Source organism: Drosophila mojavensis, unplaced genomic scaffold (genome assembly GCF_018153725.1).
Source record: "Drosophila mojavensis isolate 15081-1352.22 unplaced genomic scaffold, ASM1815372v1 contig_136, whole genome shotgun sequence".
Classification (NCBI taxonomy): domain Eukaryota; kingdom Metazoa; phylum Arthropoda; class Insecta; order Diptera; family Drosophilidae; genus Drosophila; species Drosophila mojavensis.
In genome coordinates, this window is record NW_025318667.1 from 23,582,424 (window position 1) to 23,596,551 (window position 14,128).

Below are 14,128 nucleotides of genomic sequence, written 5' to 3' on the forward strand. Positions count from 1 at the left end.
TATTTATCGTGACTAATGTTATTAACAGTATTGCTCCGCAAATTAACAGAACAGGCTCCACAACAATCTGCAAAACTCGGTCTTTAAAAATAACACGAAATATCGGCCATCTCTAAACTCTCCAAGCCGAACAGTGAATGAAGTTGGCGGTGCGCAAAAGTAAATTTTACTCAAACTTTCAATTTATAAACGCATTTTAAGGAAGAACTCCGCATGAAGGCTGTGCACGCGATGTGCATTTGAACAGTTTATAGTTATTGTTATATCCATGTTATTGTTAAAGCAAGCACTGATAGCAATTTTCCACAGCATTCGTTGGATGTTTTAAAAAAAAAAAAACACGCGCGTTGCGCGTCGTATGAAACATATTCAAAAGTTGTTTGCTGCCTATGTGCATGTGTGCGTGTGTGTGTGCTTGTATGTATATTTGTATGTATGTGCGCTGGCTTTATTAAACATTAACATTGCGAAAAATCAATACATAAGTCCCTCAGTGCTTGTGTGCTGTGCACCGTGTGTGGCATTTGTGCAAAAAATTGTGTTAAACAAAAAGGACAATCCAAGGATAACGCCAGCAAGCGGTGCTTGGCGGTAGGGGCCAAGCAACACGCGCCCAACGCATCCAGAACGAGGTAAAAACATTGTCAATACATACATATGCAAGCATGCATGCTGCGTGTCGGTGTCTATGTGTGTGTGTGTGTGCGGATATGTTGATGTAAATATGTGTGTATATACATCCTTGCAACTAAATATAAACAGTCTGCGATGTCGGTGCCATAAATAAATAAATCGCATCAAATAGAAACAAACATTCTTTGAATATAAATATATAATAGAAATATGTATATGTATGCAATATGCATATAGACAGATATGATCGTGTTAAATTTTTGTTTATGTTGTTATTTAATTGATGATGCCTTTGTCTCCACATGAATCGCCAACTTCATTTCAAGCAGCTAAATATGCATAATTTGCGCCTGACGCGACGCTCGGCCCGGCTTTTTATTTATTTAATTTTTTCCTTTTATTTTTTGTGCTGCAGCAGCAACTCTTGTGATTTATTTTGCACACACACACACACACACACATACACACGGATATGCAAAGCCTCAGAGAGAGGGAGAGAGCAAGAGAGGCATTTTACATGTGTTTGTACTTCCTTTAGCTGCTGTGTCTTTGTTGTTGGTGCTTTTGTTTGTTATTTCGGCATGTTCGCACTCCTGTGTGCAAGAGAGACAGCAAAGACACGCTGACTCTCATTTTTGTATTTGCCTGCATTTTGCTCTCCTGCTGAGTTTTTGCATTCACGCTTCTGATTGGACTGTATATGTGTGTGTGCTGTCTTTCGAGCGGCAAAACAGCAAAACGAAGCAACTATTAGTGATATCCCTGCAAGTGCATGAAGCATGTGTCTGTATATACATGTGCATACATAGAATGGATTTTTGTGGTTTTACTAGAATTTACTCAATAAATTTCTTAGCCAAACAATAGTATTATGTTACGAAACCTAACACTAAACATAAATATTTATACAATATATACACATAGCGCTCAAATGGTAAGACCCAAACTTGTTAAAAGACCTTCAAATTTTGTATTTCTATTTTATTTCGTTCATTTTAAAATTAACGTCTGATAACAACAGTTATAAGCTGACTGCTATGGCTGCGATTCAGTGTTAATATATCGATAACATGCAACAACTTCAGGTGTCAGAAAATTTATTTTTGCATTTTCGTCTCTTACTGTGACAGCTTAGTTATTTATTTATTCTTTTCTACTGCTACACACGCCGTCTTAGTAAATGTACTTGGTTCATAAGAACTAGACTTTGGATTTTATATTAATCGAGTTTGGATTGTTATCGCCGTTAAAATGATGTAAAAGCAAATATAAAGAAGCATGTAAACGCTAGCAGGCGCGCGAATTGAATTATTTAAATATGGATGTATGTACATATGTATGTGATAAATTTGTAACAAGTTTTCCACCCCTAATTACTAGAATGTGCTACAACAATTACAAATTCGTTCTTGGTTTTGCTGTTCTTATTTTTTCTGTCAACTTTTGCGCTTTGTTGTTGCTCTTGCGCCTTAAATGCTATTTTTGTGTTACAGTCTCCCTCTGTTGTCTTCTCTGGAGTAGCTTACATACGCACAGCACACTCATAGATATGCATGTAAATACATATATGAATGTGTGTATTTAAGTTTTTTACTGTTTCCTTTTTCTCAAAAATATGCTGATTGTTTTTGTTGTAGTTGCTATTGCCAATTTTGCCTTGGTCTTCCAGAACCAGAGAGCCAGCATGCAGGCACTAAGGGTTTATGTTCGTGCTCTCTGACATCTCGCTCTCTCAAAGAAAAAGGAGTTGTTTTTGGTCTTTGTTTTTTTTCTTGCCTGAGCACAATTTTTGCGCTTGGCCAATTTACAGTTTGCATTGTCAAATTAAACAACAGTCGCAACTGTTATAAAAAAAAAAAACAATTTTCTATTAAATTGATATATACTATAATAGATTAACTACTTAACATGACTATTCCTCCAATCTCAATTGTTTTTAATAGCTCTCTCATCTAAATACTCATTCAATAACAAAGCGCTTGGTCAGACGATTGGTGTTTTTGCTACTCTTTATTTAACATACATATATATACATGTACATCAATACATATATATGTGTATATATGCATCCCTTTTTATCGTCTTTTTTTTTAATAACACTATCCGGCAAATATACATCTGTGTATGGGTAGGATGAGAACCAAACAGGTACAATACCATTGGCACACATATTCTCAAATCAATTTTAAGGAAGTAACGAACTATAACTTCTCTTAGAATTTAAATCTACATTTGTAATTATAAGCACTTTTAAAATTATTACAATTTATGTATTTAAAAGGATAAATGTCATAAGTATTAATTTTTAATGACATTAGATTATGTAATTTGAAACAATTACAAAAAGAATACCTTGTATACATGCATTAAGCATAACTCACATACGATAGCTGTCAACATTTTGAAATTGTTTACATTTTAATGCTAGCTCATACCACTGTGCTGGCTGCCTTAGTCAACTTCCTTCGCTCAATTTCATGCTCACTGCGCCGACTCGCTCTTTCGATTTCTCTCATTCTGTGACTGCGTTTGTGTTTTTTGCATTTGTGTGCGTGTTCCATGCTCCCTTGTTTTTTGTTGTTCCTGCTTTGCTCGCTGCTTCCTTTCTGCCTTTGTATAATTCGAAAATGCTAAAGTAAAGTGCTCAAAATTGCTCTGCTCTGCAGCAGTAGCGGCAGCAGCAGCAGTAGCCGAAGCAGCATATTTTTGCGACTCTCCCTCTTCTTTAACCGCAAAGGCAACGGCAGCAAGCAGCTGCCTGTGTGCTTTCCTGGCTCGCTCCATCGTCTCCATCGTTGTCGTTGCCTTCATCGTCGTCGTCGTCGCGTCGTCGGTTGTTGTTATGCTTGATTTTTATTACTTTACTTTTTCAGTATAATTCTTTGTCTTTTGGCGTTTGTTTAATGCAAAAAAAAAAAAAGACCAAGACAAGAACCAGCAGACACGCACACACACAGACATACATACTTATGGACGCGGACACACACACTAGCGCAAAAACTGAAGATACCAAAAAGGAAGAAGCACAAACTACATTAAGCACAGACACAGGAGTCTGTACAAAATAAAATTTTTGCGCAACGCGCTGTGTCACATTGCAAAAAGGGCGAGAAATTCACATTTAATAATCAAAACTAGCGAAATTCCAACTTAACGTCAATATTAATTATTAATTATTCAACTGTGTGCTGGCAGTGCTAAAGACAATATAAAATACCAAAAACAAAACAAAGAACTAAAAATCAATTTCAAATTAACTTCTTTGATTGTACATTTTTTTTTTTTACAATTTTTCTTTAGTTGCTTTGCTTTGCGGAGCTAAACGCTCTTTGTTTTTTTTTTTATTATTTTTTGTTTTTGTTGAATTTAGTTTTATTATCATTTGGCGCTCGCATGTGGAGCCCAAGTGAGAGGACATATAACAAAAACACCAAAAGAATTTTGGGTAATATTACAAACCTATAGAAAGTTTTTAAATTTAATCTAATCGTCCTTGCTTAGCTCTGGCTACACAGTGTGAATCAAGTGAATGCATTTGAAGTTCATATAAACAATATTATAAAACATATATAAAACAATATTATAAATGTACACATTATGAAATATTCATATTTAAATATTATATTAATTAAATGAACAATAATCAATGGATATTGAAAGTGAATACTTTGAATATTCAATATAAATGAACATGAATACTTTGAATGAACGAAAGAACGCCAGTCAATTATTTTCCTTATTTTAATGTATATTTTAAAATTAAAAATGAATGTTTATCCAATATTGAGTGAATTAAATTAGTCACACTTCAATTCGCTCATTTGGATGAATATCTAATAGGTATTCAAGTATATAAAGGAATTGTCTTTTAATATGATTCGCAAAAGCGTTTGAATACTTTGAGTGGTTCAAATGAATGATTTGGATGCATTTACATGTATTAAAAGAATTGGTGAATCATATTAAATTTCTATAGATCATTGCTAGAGTATTCATTGAATATTGAATACTATTTAATTAGTTTGATTGCAATTTGTTTATATTTTAAAATAATCTTATTTTTGTTTCCTATATATTTGTATCCTTGTAGATCATCAGGCACGAATTGAGCTTCCCTTAGAGCTTCCATTGGCGCTGGAGTTGGTCGGCGATTGTGAATTGAGCGAGTGTTGGGGGCAACACCAGCAACGAAGACAACAGCAGCAATAGCAACAACCACAACAACAACAACAACAACAACAACAACAGCAACAACACGATGTCAGCTGCCACACAAGAGTTTTGCGTGCGTTGGAACAGCCATTTGGGCAGCATTGGAGCGGCCTTTCCGCAACTATTGGCTGGCCAGAGATTCGTGGACGTGACACTGGCCTGCGAGGGCCATCAGGTGCATTGCCATCGGCTGGTGTTGGCCGCATGCTCCACCTACTTTGAGGCCATATTGGCCGAGAATCCGTGCAAGCATCCGGTCATCATATTGCCCAGCGAGATCAAGCTGTGGGAGATTCAGGCCCTGGTCGATTTCATGTACAAGGGCGAGGTGAATGTGACGCAGGCTGGCTTGGGCCAACTGTTGCGCTGTGCCGAGCAGTTGCGTATACGGGGCCTCTATGGCTCCGAGGCGGCCATCAACTACAAGCAGCTGCAGCAGATGCGTCAGGATATGGCGGCGCAAGACTCGGCAACCACAGTCAAGCAGGAGCAACAGCAGCAGCAGCAACAACAACAACAGCAGCAGCAGCAGCAACATATGGACAGCACTGAGACGGATGATACGGCCACCAATTCGACGACATCGACAACAACAACAAGCACAACGGCGCTGTCTGCCAAGCAACAACAACAGCAGCAGCAACAACAACAGCAGCAGCAGCAACAGCAACAATTGCTACTGCAACAGCAGCAACAACTGCAGCAAAAGGAGCATCGTCAGCGCCAGCAGACGAATGGCAACAATACGTTGCAATTGCAGCTCTTACAACAGCAGCAACAGCAGCAGCAACAACAACAATTAAATGCGGGCTCATCAGCGGCCGCATCCAACAATTCGAATGCAGCAACCGAAGATGATTCAGCGGATGATGCGAGCAACAATTGGAACGTCTATAGCGAGAACTATGAAGACTTTGCGAACAACAAGCTGAATGCACATCTGCTGCAGCAGCAACAACAACAGCAGCAGCAGCAGCAACAGCAGCAGCATTTACAATTGCAGCATCATCTGGACTCGACCATCGAGGACGATCACAACTATGTGGCTGCGCATGATGAGGACAACGATAGCAGCGGCTTCATTGGCAATGTGGGCAGCACCAGCGGCCTGGCCAGCAATGTGGCTGGACTGTCGCTGAGCATGGACGCCGATCTGGATACGTCGGCAAATACGTCCGGCTCCTCGCTGATGCACAGCTCCATCGATGGCTATACATCGTATAAGCGTGTGAGACGCTCGGAGGCGTCGCTGGCCCAGGCCGCCAAATGTGTGTCCAAGGGCGAAACCTTTCAGACAGTGAGCAACATGTTCAACATACCCGTCTCCACCATACGCTTCTATATGGCCCGCAAGGGCATCTTGCCGAAGCGCAAGCGTGGCCGAGGCGCCTCACATGCCGGCAGCACCATCACAACGACAACCGGGTCGGGCAACTCACCGGCTGCGGCCGCAGCGGCGGCAGCAGCAGCAGCGGCCACCATGGCGGCGGCCACCACATTGGGCAGCCTGTCGACAGCCGGTGCGCATCATGTGCCCCATCATTTGCCCCTGGATGCCATACAATTGAAACGTCTGACTAATGCCAGCGGCGGAGGTAGTGGCGGCGGCGGCGGTGGAGCCGGCAGTCCGACAACGGCAACGGGCACAGCGGCAACAGCAACAGCGGCGGCGGCAGCAATGGCAGCAGCAGCAGCTGCTGCTACGTCATCGCCCACAGCACAGCGACTGGAGGTGGCAACAGCGGCCGGAGTGCCCTTTCATCTGCTCAGCGATGCGGCAGCCTTCAAGCTGAGCGAACAGCAACAGCAGGCGCATATAATCTAACCATGAGGTTGGCTTCGCTTGCACTCAATCTATATGTGAGGCGTGAGAGGCGTGAGAGGCGTGAGAGGCGTGAGAGGCGTGTGAGGCGTGTGAGAGTGAGCCGAGCTCTGTGGGACAATCGAAAGCTATTGCGGAATGGGGCCGAGATGCAGCTACTCATTGGCTAAGATAACACGCGTATATACGTACACATATATATATATATATATATATATATATATATATATATATATACATACACCTGCATAAATCTGCACACACACAAACACACACGCTCACACACACTCATGCGTAGTCGCTTTAAAAGCAATTCTCAACCTTTAAACACAACTGTTCCTCGAGGAAGAAAGTAGAAAGTAAAGAAGAAATGCTGACATGCAATAGTTGAGATACAGTTAAAATATATATATATATATATATACATATATAAGTGTATATATATATATAGACATGTCTCTATTTGTACCATACAAAGCATACGCATATAGATCTAACGTATGTTTTGTATCTTTGGCAAAACACCTCTAACCCGCCCCTAATTGTATGTATCGCTTATAAGATTTAAGGTTAAGTTTTTACATTGTAATATAGTGACATGACATTGTTTTCTTTCATGCCGGCGATAAGTTTCACACAAACAACAACAACAACAACAACAGCAACAACTAACCCCAGTCCAAACCAACTCAAACAACCAACAACAACAACAAACACATTACATTTTGTGCAGTTAACAGACAGTACAATAATAATTAATAAATATGATAATTATAGAAAAAATCAAGCCAGTTGCCTGCATATATATATAGATATATATAACATTACACATAAACTGGGCACAAATAGAATGGTGTTTTTTTTTTTTTTTTTTTAAATTATATATACATATATTTGTTTTCAATAGTCATAAATGTAAACTGTATAAAGTCAACAAGAAGAAGAACAACAACAAAACACACACACGAATTCATTTAATAACAACAGCAACAACAACAACAACAACAACAACAATCACTAGCGCTTAAGACAGCAATTTAGCTGAGAGAGAGAGACAACAACAAGCAACACAAAACCAACATTAAGTAAACATTTGATATACTTTATAAGCGAAGCAACAACATTGATATATAGTATATATAAATATATATATATATGTATACTCAATATGCCATTTCATGATATCAGATTTAGTATGTTTCGCAATCTGCTTTGTAATTCATAAGTTTCGTATAAAGACTTGAATTATAATTCTGATTATATTATTAATATTATTATTATTATTATTGTAATTATTCGTAGCTAACTGAAACGATCAACGATATTGTTTCGCGTTGTGCATTTAAGCTGTGTAAAGACTTGCAAAAGACTTTTTTCTACATCGATTTAAGTTGCTTTAATATCCCCAAAACTTAAGACTTGTATAACTATTTTTTTTTGTATTTTAATTTTTTGTTTTTTTGTTTTTTTTTTTTTTTTTTTACCGACATGCAAAAGACGTTTATATAATCGATTAATATATGTATATTGATATATAACTATATATATATATTGCTGCGTTCATAAAAATATTAGTGTGACTAAACACTAAAATGTTGAATAAAAAAAAAAAAAAAAAAATTAACTTAATTTATAACAATAATGAAGACATATTGTTTTTCATTTAGTTGTTGATATTAAGTTTATAAGTTTTATTTTTATTTTTTTTATTTAACATTTACTGCTCACTCACACTAATCTTTTAATAAACGCAACTGTATATATATACTTAAAAAAAAAAATATATATATATATATATATATATTCCTGATTTCGGCAGCATTATATAATTTTATACAATTTATACAACTCAAGCACGGTCTCTCTTAAATGTTTGCCATATTCGTAATTTTACATGTATTTAATTAATATCATTATTATTATTATTATACAATTTTTTATACACACCTTTTTATTTACCAATCAAATGCAATTTCAAGACTATATTTTTTCGCCTATGATAAATTGATTATTTTTAGCATATTTTGAAAAGTTCGTTACTTTTGGTTAACAAAATTTAACTGCAGTTTCGAATTCGATATCGAATTTCGTGATGATCTCTGAAAAGTCGTATATATATATATATATATATTTCGAAATGAGCAAACTATAACGATATATTAATTTGAAAAAAAAAAAAAAAAAAACAAATACCTCGTATACATTGAGCATAAATAAATAATAGTAAGCCAGAGCAAGTGCACAGCATTAAAAATATATTAAAAAAAAAAAAAAAAGCAAAGCAAAATAATAGAAAACAGATAAGAAAAACAATAAACAAAAGCGAATAACGCTTATTTTACACATGAAAAATAAAAAAAAAAAAAAAAAAACAAATCAGCTGCAATTAAAACAAAATTAATTGTAGTTGTAAATAAACCGAATGTTGTTACAATAGTCAAAGAAAACAAAGTAAAACAAGAAAATTTATAAATAAAAGTAAGCCCATAGCAAGCAAATATATATCTATATATATATTTTTTTTAACAATCAATTGTAAAATATTCAAAAAAAAAAAAAATATTAAAAGTTGTGCTGCGGCTTTTGCTATTCAAGAACTGTATCTATTTTTATTAAAAAACAAAAAAACGAAAGCAAAGAAAAACAAAACTATTTTGTTTTGGCTGCGTTAAGATCTACTGAAAAAAAAAAAAAAAAAAACGAAAATAGAAAATAATTTAAAGTATAAAAGTTGCGGGACTTTAGCACCCAAACATATTCAAATCAAATGCAAGTATTATGTATCAAACACAAACAAAATTAAGAATATAAAATTGCAAAAGAATATATATGTATGTATAAAAATATATATATATGTATATATTAAGTACATATATAGAATGTATAACTAAAGAAGAGATAATTATTAAACCCGATAAGCGATAAGCGAGCGTGAATTATGTTTAAACGCGAGACAAAAACAAAAACAAAAAACAACAACAGTTAAATTTATGTATAAATTATAAAATGCGAACAGTAAAAACAGATGCTGAGATGCAGATGGTATTTTAAATAAAAATTGCAAAAATGAAATGCCGAAAACGCCTATTGAACTTAACGGTAATTAACGGGTTCCATTGAAATGCTGGCCAAGATCTCGGGTAAGTCATTGCAATAGCTTTCTGAAGATGCCTAAGAATTTAGGTATTGTAGATCGGTTTTACTGTAGCATTAGCAGATCAGATTCAGCTTTCCAATAGATCGATAACAGGCAATCGATTACAAATATTATTGTTAATCCTTCACTGAAATGGGTCATTCAGATTCAAGCCTAGTCCTTTCACTAGGTTTCTATAGAGTTGTACCAGGTTTTTAAGAGTTAGTCTTGTTTGGAATTTCCCTTGCTTAAGTATATTCCATTTGTGTTTTACATCTATTTCACATATACTCATGAGAAACGCTATAGCAGAGGAGAATCTGAAGATAGCCAAAATATGAATTGGTTGTTGATAGAAACAAGTTTGATGGGGATTACTATGTAGGGCAGATCAAGAATATATATACTTTATAGACTCTGTCACACCTCTATTTGCCTGTTACATAGATTTCCGCAAAAAAATTCCAATTTCCAGGGTATATACATATAAGAACAATACTAAGATCCGAGTAACTCTTGGAACAGACCTCGCCTTTCGTAGTTAAATCAAATTTTATAGTATACTTATCCCATACACATAATTTTCACGAATTACCCAATGCAAAAATGAAGACAATTGGCAAGGAATTTGTTTAAAAGTGTTTGTTTTATTACATAGATATCATTCGCTTTGTGAACACATACCTCGTACATAGATAGTTATGAGTTGTATGCGTTCATGTAAGGTTAAGGTTAGCCCTTAAATTGTTGTTTAGAATTTTACGAATATGTTGTTCAGACCATCTCTATAATTAGGGCTAAGGGGTATGGGCGGGTATTGTATATATTTTAGGGGGTAGGTAGGCTTGGGCAGGGGCTAAAGAACAGGGGGAGGGCATGGCCTTATCAAGGAAGTGGTAGTGCATGTGTGTGTGTTGCTTAATATATATAAGATAAATTGGTTACAATATATTTTATTTTACTTTATTTTTGTTTTTGCTGCATGTGTCGAACGCGAATTCGAATTTCGAATTTCGCACTTCGAATTACATTAATTAATTAAACACATGCATTTACATATGCATTAAGTGTTGAATTCATAAGTTGTATATATGTATGTATGTATGCATATATGTATGTATATATATTTGAATATATATAAATTCATGTACATATAAGTATATGAATATATATAATTATTAATATTATAATTTTTGAATGTGTGTGCATTGTTTGTTGGGTTTACTTAAGCTCTAAACATTTCATTTAAATAAGTAAATTGTTATTTATTTTTAAATGTTTTCAATTTTTTTCTTTTCTTTTCATTTTTTTTATTTAACTTTTTTTTTGTCCACTGCGTACATTGATTTCCAGCGTGTTGCATGAACACGATTAAATTTCTCATTTGTTTTCTTTGCTGTGTTTATTTGTTTTTAAATCTTAAAATCATACACATTGCATGTATGTATGTATGTATGCATGGATGCGTGTATATGTTTGCATGTATGTATGCATCTGTATATGTATGTCTAAATGCACGCTCGTTCGAAATGGCTAAGAATCTGCATTTGCTTACACAAATTGTATTTGTATTGTTTCCATTCATTTGGTTTTGGTTTTTGTTTTTACATGTTTTCTTTTCTTTGCTTACACAACAAATATTTAGTTATATATGTATATAAAAAAAAAAGAAAATTATTTACGAAAATTTTCTCATGTGTTAATCCGCATTCAAATGAAACAAATGTGATTAGAAGTGTTGTATGTGTATGTGTGTGTGTGTGTGTGTGTATGTGTGTGCAAGTTTTTTCTTTTTTAAACTAGTTTGTATAAATTGTTGGCTTGCTTTTGAATATTATAATATTTAGTTAGTTCATATTTCGAAGTTTCTCATTGTTGAAAGTTCACTTTTTGTTGTTGGCGAAATACAATCATGACAATAATAATTAACTCTTGTATATCGATTATCGTCGTCAAGTGTCATCGTCAAATGTCATTGCCGATACAAATTATATATATATATATGTGTGTGTGTATGCGTTCACACATGCATACATATGTATGTATGTACTTATGTTATATTGTTACGAGCAATGTTAACATTTAACGTATGTATCTACGTATTTCTACACATTCCTCTTTTTGTTATTATTTTGTAACTGTATCACAATGGGTTTTCTCTTCTCTTTCATGTCGCGTTCTCAACTTCATTCATTCTTGCAATTTTTTTTTTATTTTTCCGTTTTTTTTTTTTGGTTTTTTTGTTTTTGTTTTTAAATACATTTTTTCATTTGTTTTCCTATTCCCTTTTCATGCTTCAGTTCATACCATTTTAGCTATATTGAGGCCAAAATTTGAAAAAAATTTCAAAGTTTCAAAATTTTCTTTTCTTATCACTTACAATGCTGCTTTAGTTTTTTATTTTTTATTTTCAATTTGTTGCTGAATTCATGTGTAAAATTGTTTTTTGCTGCATTTAACTTTGGCCCTTAACAGTAGTTTGTTTCTGTGTGTGTGTGTGTGTGTTTGTGTTGATCTGTTTCAAAGTATACATGTGTGAGTGTGAGTGTGTGTGTGTGCATTTTGGCAATTGTGCGCTGTCGAATTGTTTTTGCTTTATTTAGCTTTGTTTAAATGCATTTTCCACTTACGTCATAACCAGCGGCTGGCTTTTGATAAATGTATGTATGTATGTAGTATGTATTGTATTGCATGTAGATATATAGGGTCTCTATACATACATACCTATGTATGTAAGGCATGTATATATGCATGTCTATATACACACATATAAAGGCATATACATATACATATATATGAATGTATATATATATAGAGAGAGAGAGAGAGAAACAAAACGGTGATTTAAACAGAAGATATACACGACGCTTGAAGCAAAGTAAACAAAACACAAAAAATGATTTTGATTATCAAAATACATATTTATATAATAACGGCATATATTTTTGTTTGTTTGTTTCATCTTATTTTGGCTGCTTGTTGCGTTTTTTGTATTTTTCTTTTTTTTTTTAAATATTTTTTATTTTGCTTTGCTTTGCTTTTTTTTTGACTTACTAAAAAAAAAACACGAAAACGAAACGTTCGCGATACGTTGTGTTACGTTACGTTGTAATTACGTGACGTTACGTTGCACAAATTTGCTTGTTTACTTTTTGGGTTTTTTTTTTCTCAAAAATTTGCATTTTTCATACTTTCAAAAATATATTTTCTATATATCAGCTTTGTATATGTACATACATATATATATTTGTAAAAATATATACACATATATATATATATATACAGATAAGAGAGAGAGGGAGAGAGACCGAGACAGACATAGTAATTGAAATAGTTTCAGAAACAGAGAATAATTATATGTGTGTGTGTGTGTAAGAGAGAAAGAGAGAGAGAGATACTGAGTGTAAAGATCAACTTTACAAGTTGCAGTCAAATTTTACAATTTTTTTGGTTTTTCAATTTTTTTGTTGTTATTTTCTTCGTTGCATCTTTTCAGTTTTTTTTTACGCTTAAATTTTATCAGTTTCAACTTTTTCTCTTTTTTTGTTTGTTTTCTTTGTTTCGTTTAACTCTGTATGGGTATGCGTGTGTGTGAGTGTGTGTGTGTTTACAACAACTTATAGGTAATACAATACAAATATCGCACTTTGAAGGTTTTATTTCTTTAAAAAAAAAGAATGTTTGCCTCATGTCATCCATAATACATATTAATAGCCATAAAGTATTGGCATTGTTGGCTTAGCCATCATCAGACATTGTCTATATATATATATATATACATACATACATACATACATATATAAATGCATATATATACATATAAATGACAATAATACAAATACATAACATATAAATTCAGCCGTTGTCGGGCTTCTGTCGCTGTTACTTCATTTGTTTTCTTCTTTCTTAGTTTCTTTGCTTCTTCTTTTTTTTTTGTGTGTTTTTAAATTGGTTATTAATTAGTATTTTTATAAGTCTATCACATCATCACAATTAGGTTGCATTAAAAAAAAAAAAAACAAAAACAAAAAACAACAAAAAAACCCAAACAGTGGGCCGTGGGTAGCGGGCTGCCAATCAGATCGTAGGTCCTGGCTACCCACCTGGCTGCACACCTGCAGTACCTGGGCGCATTTTTTTTTCTTATTTTTCTTTTGTTTTCGTTTTTACTTAGTAACATTGTGTATACATATACATATAAAAAATAATATAGTATTTAGTTTTCAGCTTCTAAGACAAACAAAAATTCCTTCTTTTTCTTTTAAGCATATGAGAGATTAACAAAAAGGAAATTAAAAAAAAAAAAAACAAAAAACAAAATAATA

At 34.1% G+C, this 14,128-nt stretch overlaps 1 protein-coding gene across 3 annotated transcripts; it reads left to right on the forward strand.

The window, feature by feature from the left end:
• Positions 1–115: 115 nt before the first annotated feature.
• LOC26528726 (modifier of mdg4) lies at positions 116–7,454 on the forward strand. 3 transcript variants are annotated; one of them, XM_032732531.2, is made up of 2 exons: positions 116–632; positions 4,724–7,454. In XM_032732531.2, exon 2 carries the CDS (start codon positions 4,892–4,894, stop codon positions 6,668–6,670), a length of 1,779 nt encoding a protein of 592 aa, XP_032588422.1. In that variant the 5' UTR covers positions 116–632; positions 4,724–4,891; the 3' UTR covers positions 6,671–7,454. The 3 variants fall into 3 exon arrangements, with proteins under 3 accessions (XP_032588422.1, XP_043864478.1, XP_015017208.2); XM_044008543.1 differs by having other exon boundaries at positions 140–159; XM_015161722.3 differs by lacking the exon at positions 116–632 and adding an exon at positions 3,955–4,078.
• The last annotated feature ends 6,674 nt before the right edge of the window (positions 7,455–14,128 follow it).

Coding starts and splice junctions, on each gene's coding strand:
- LOC26528726 (XM_032732531.2), top strand. CDS start 4,892: ATGTCAGCTGCCACACAAGAGTTTTGCGTGCGTTGGAACAGCCATTTG.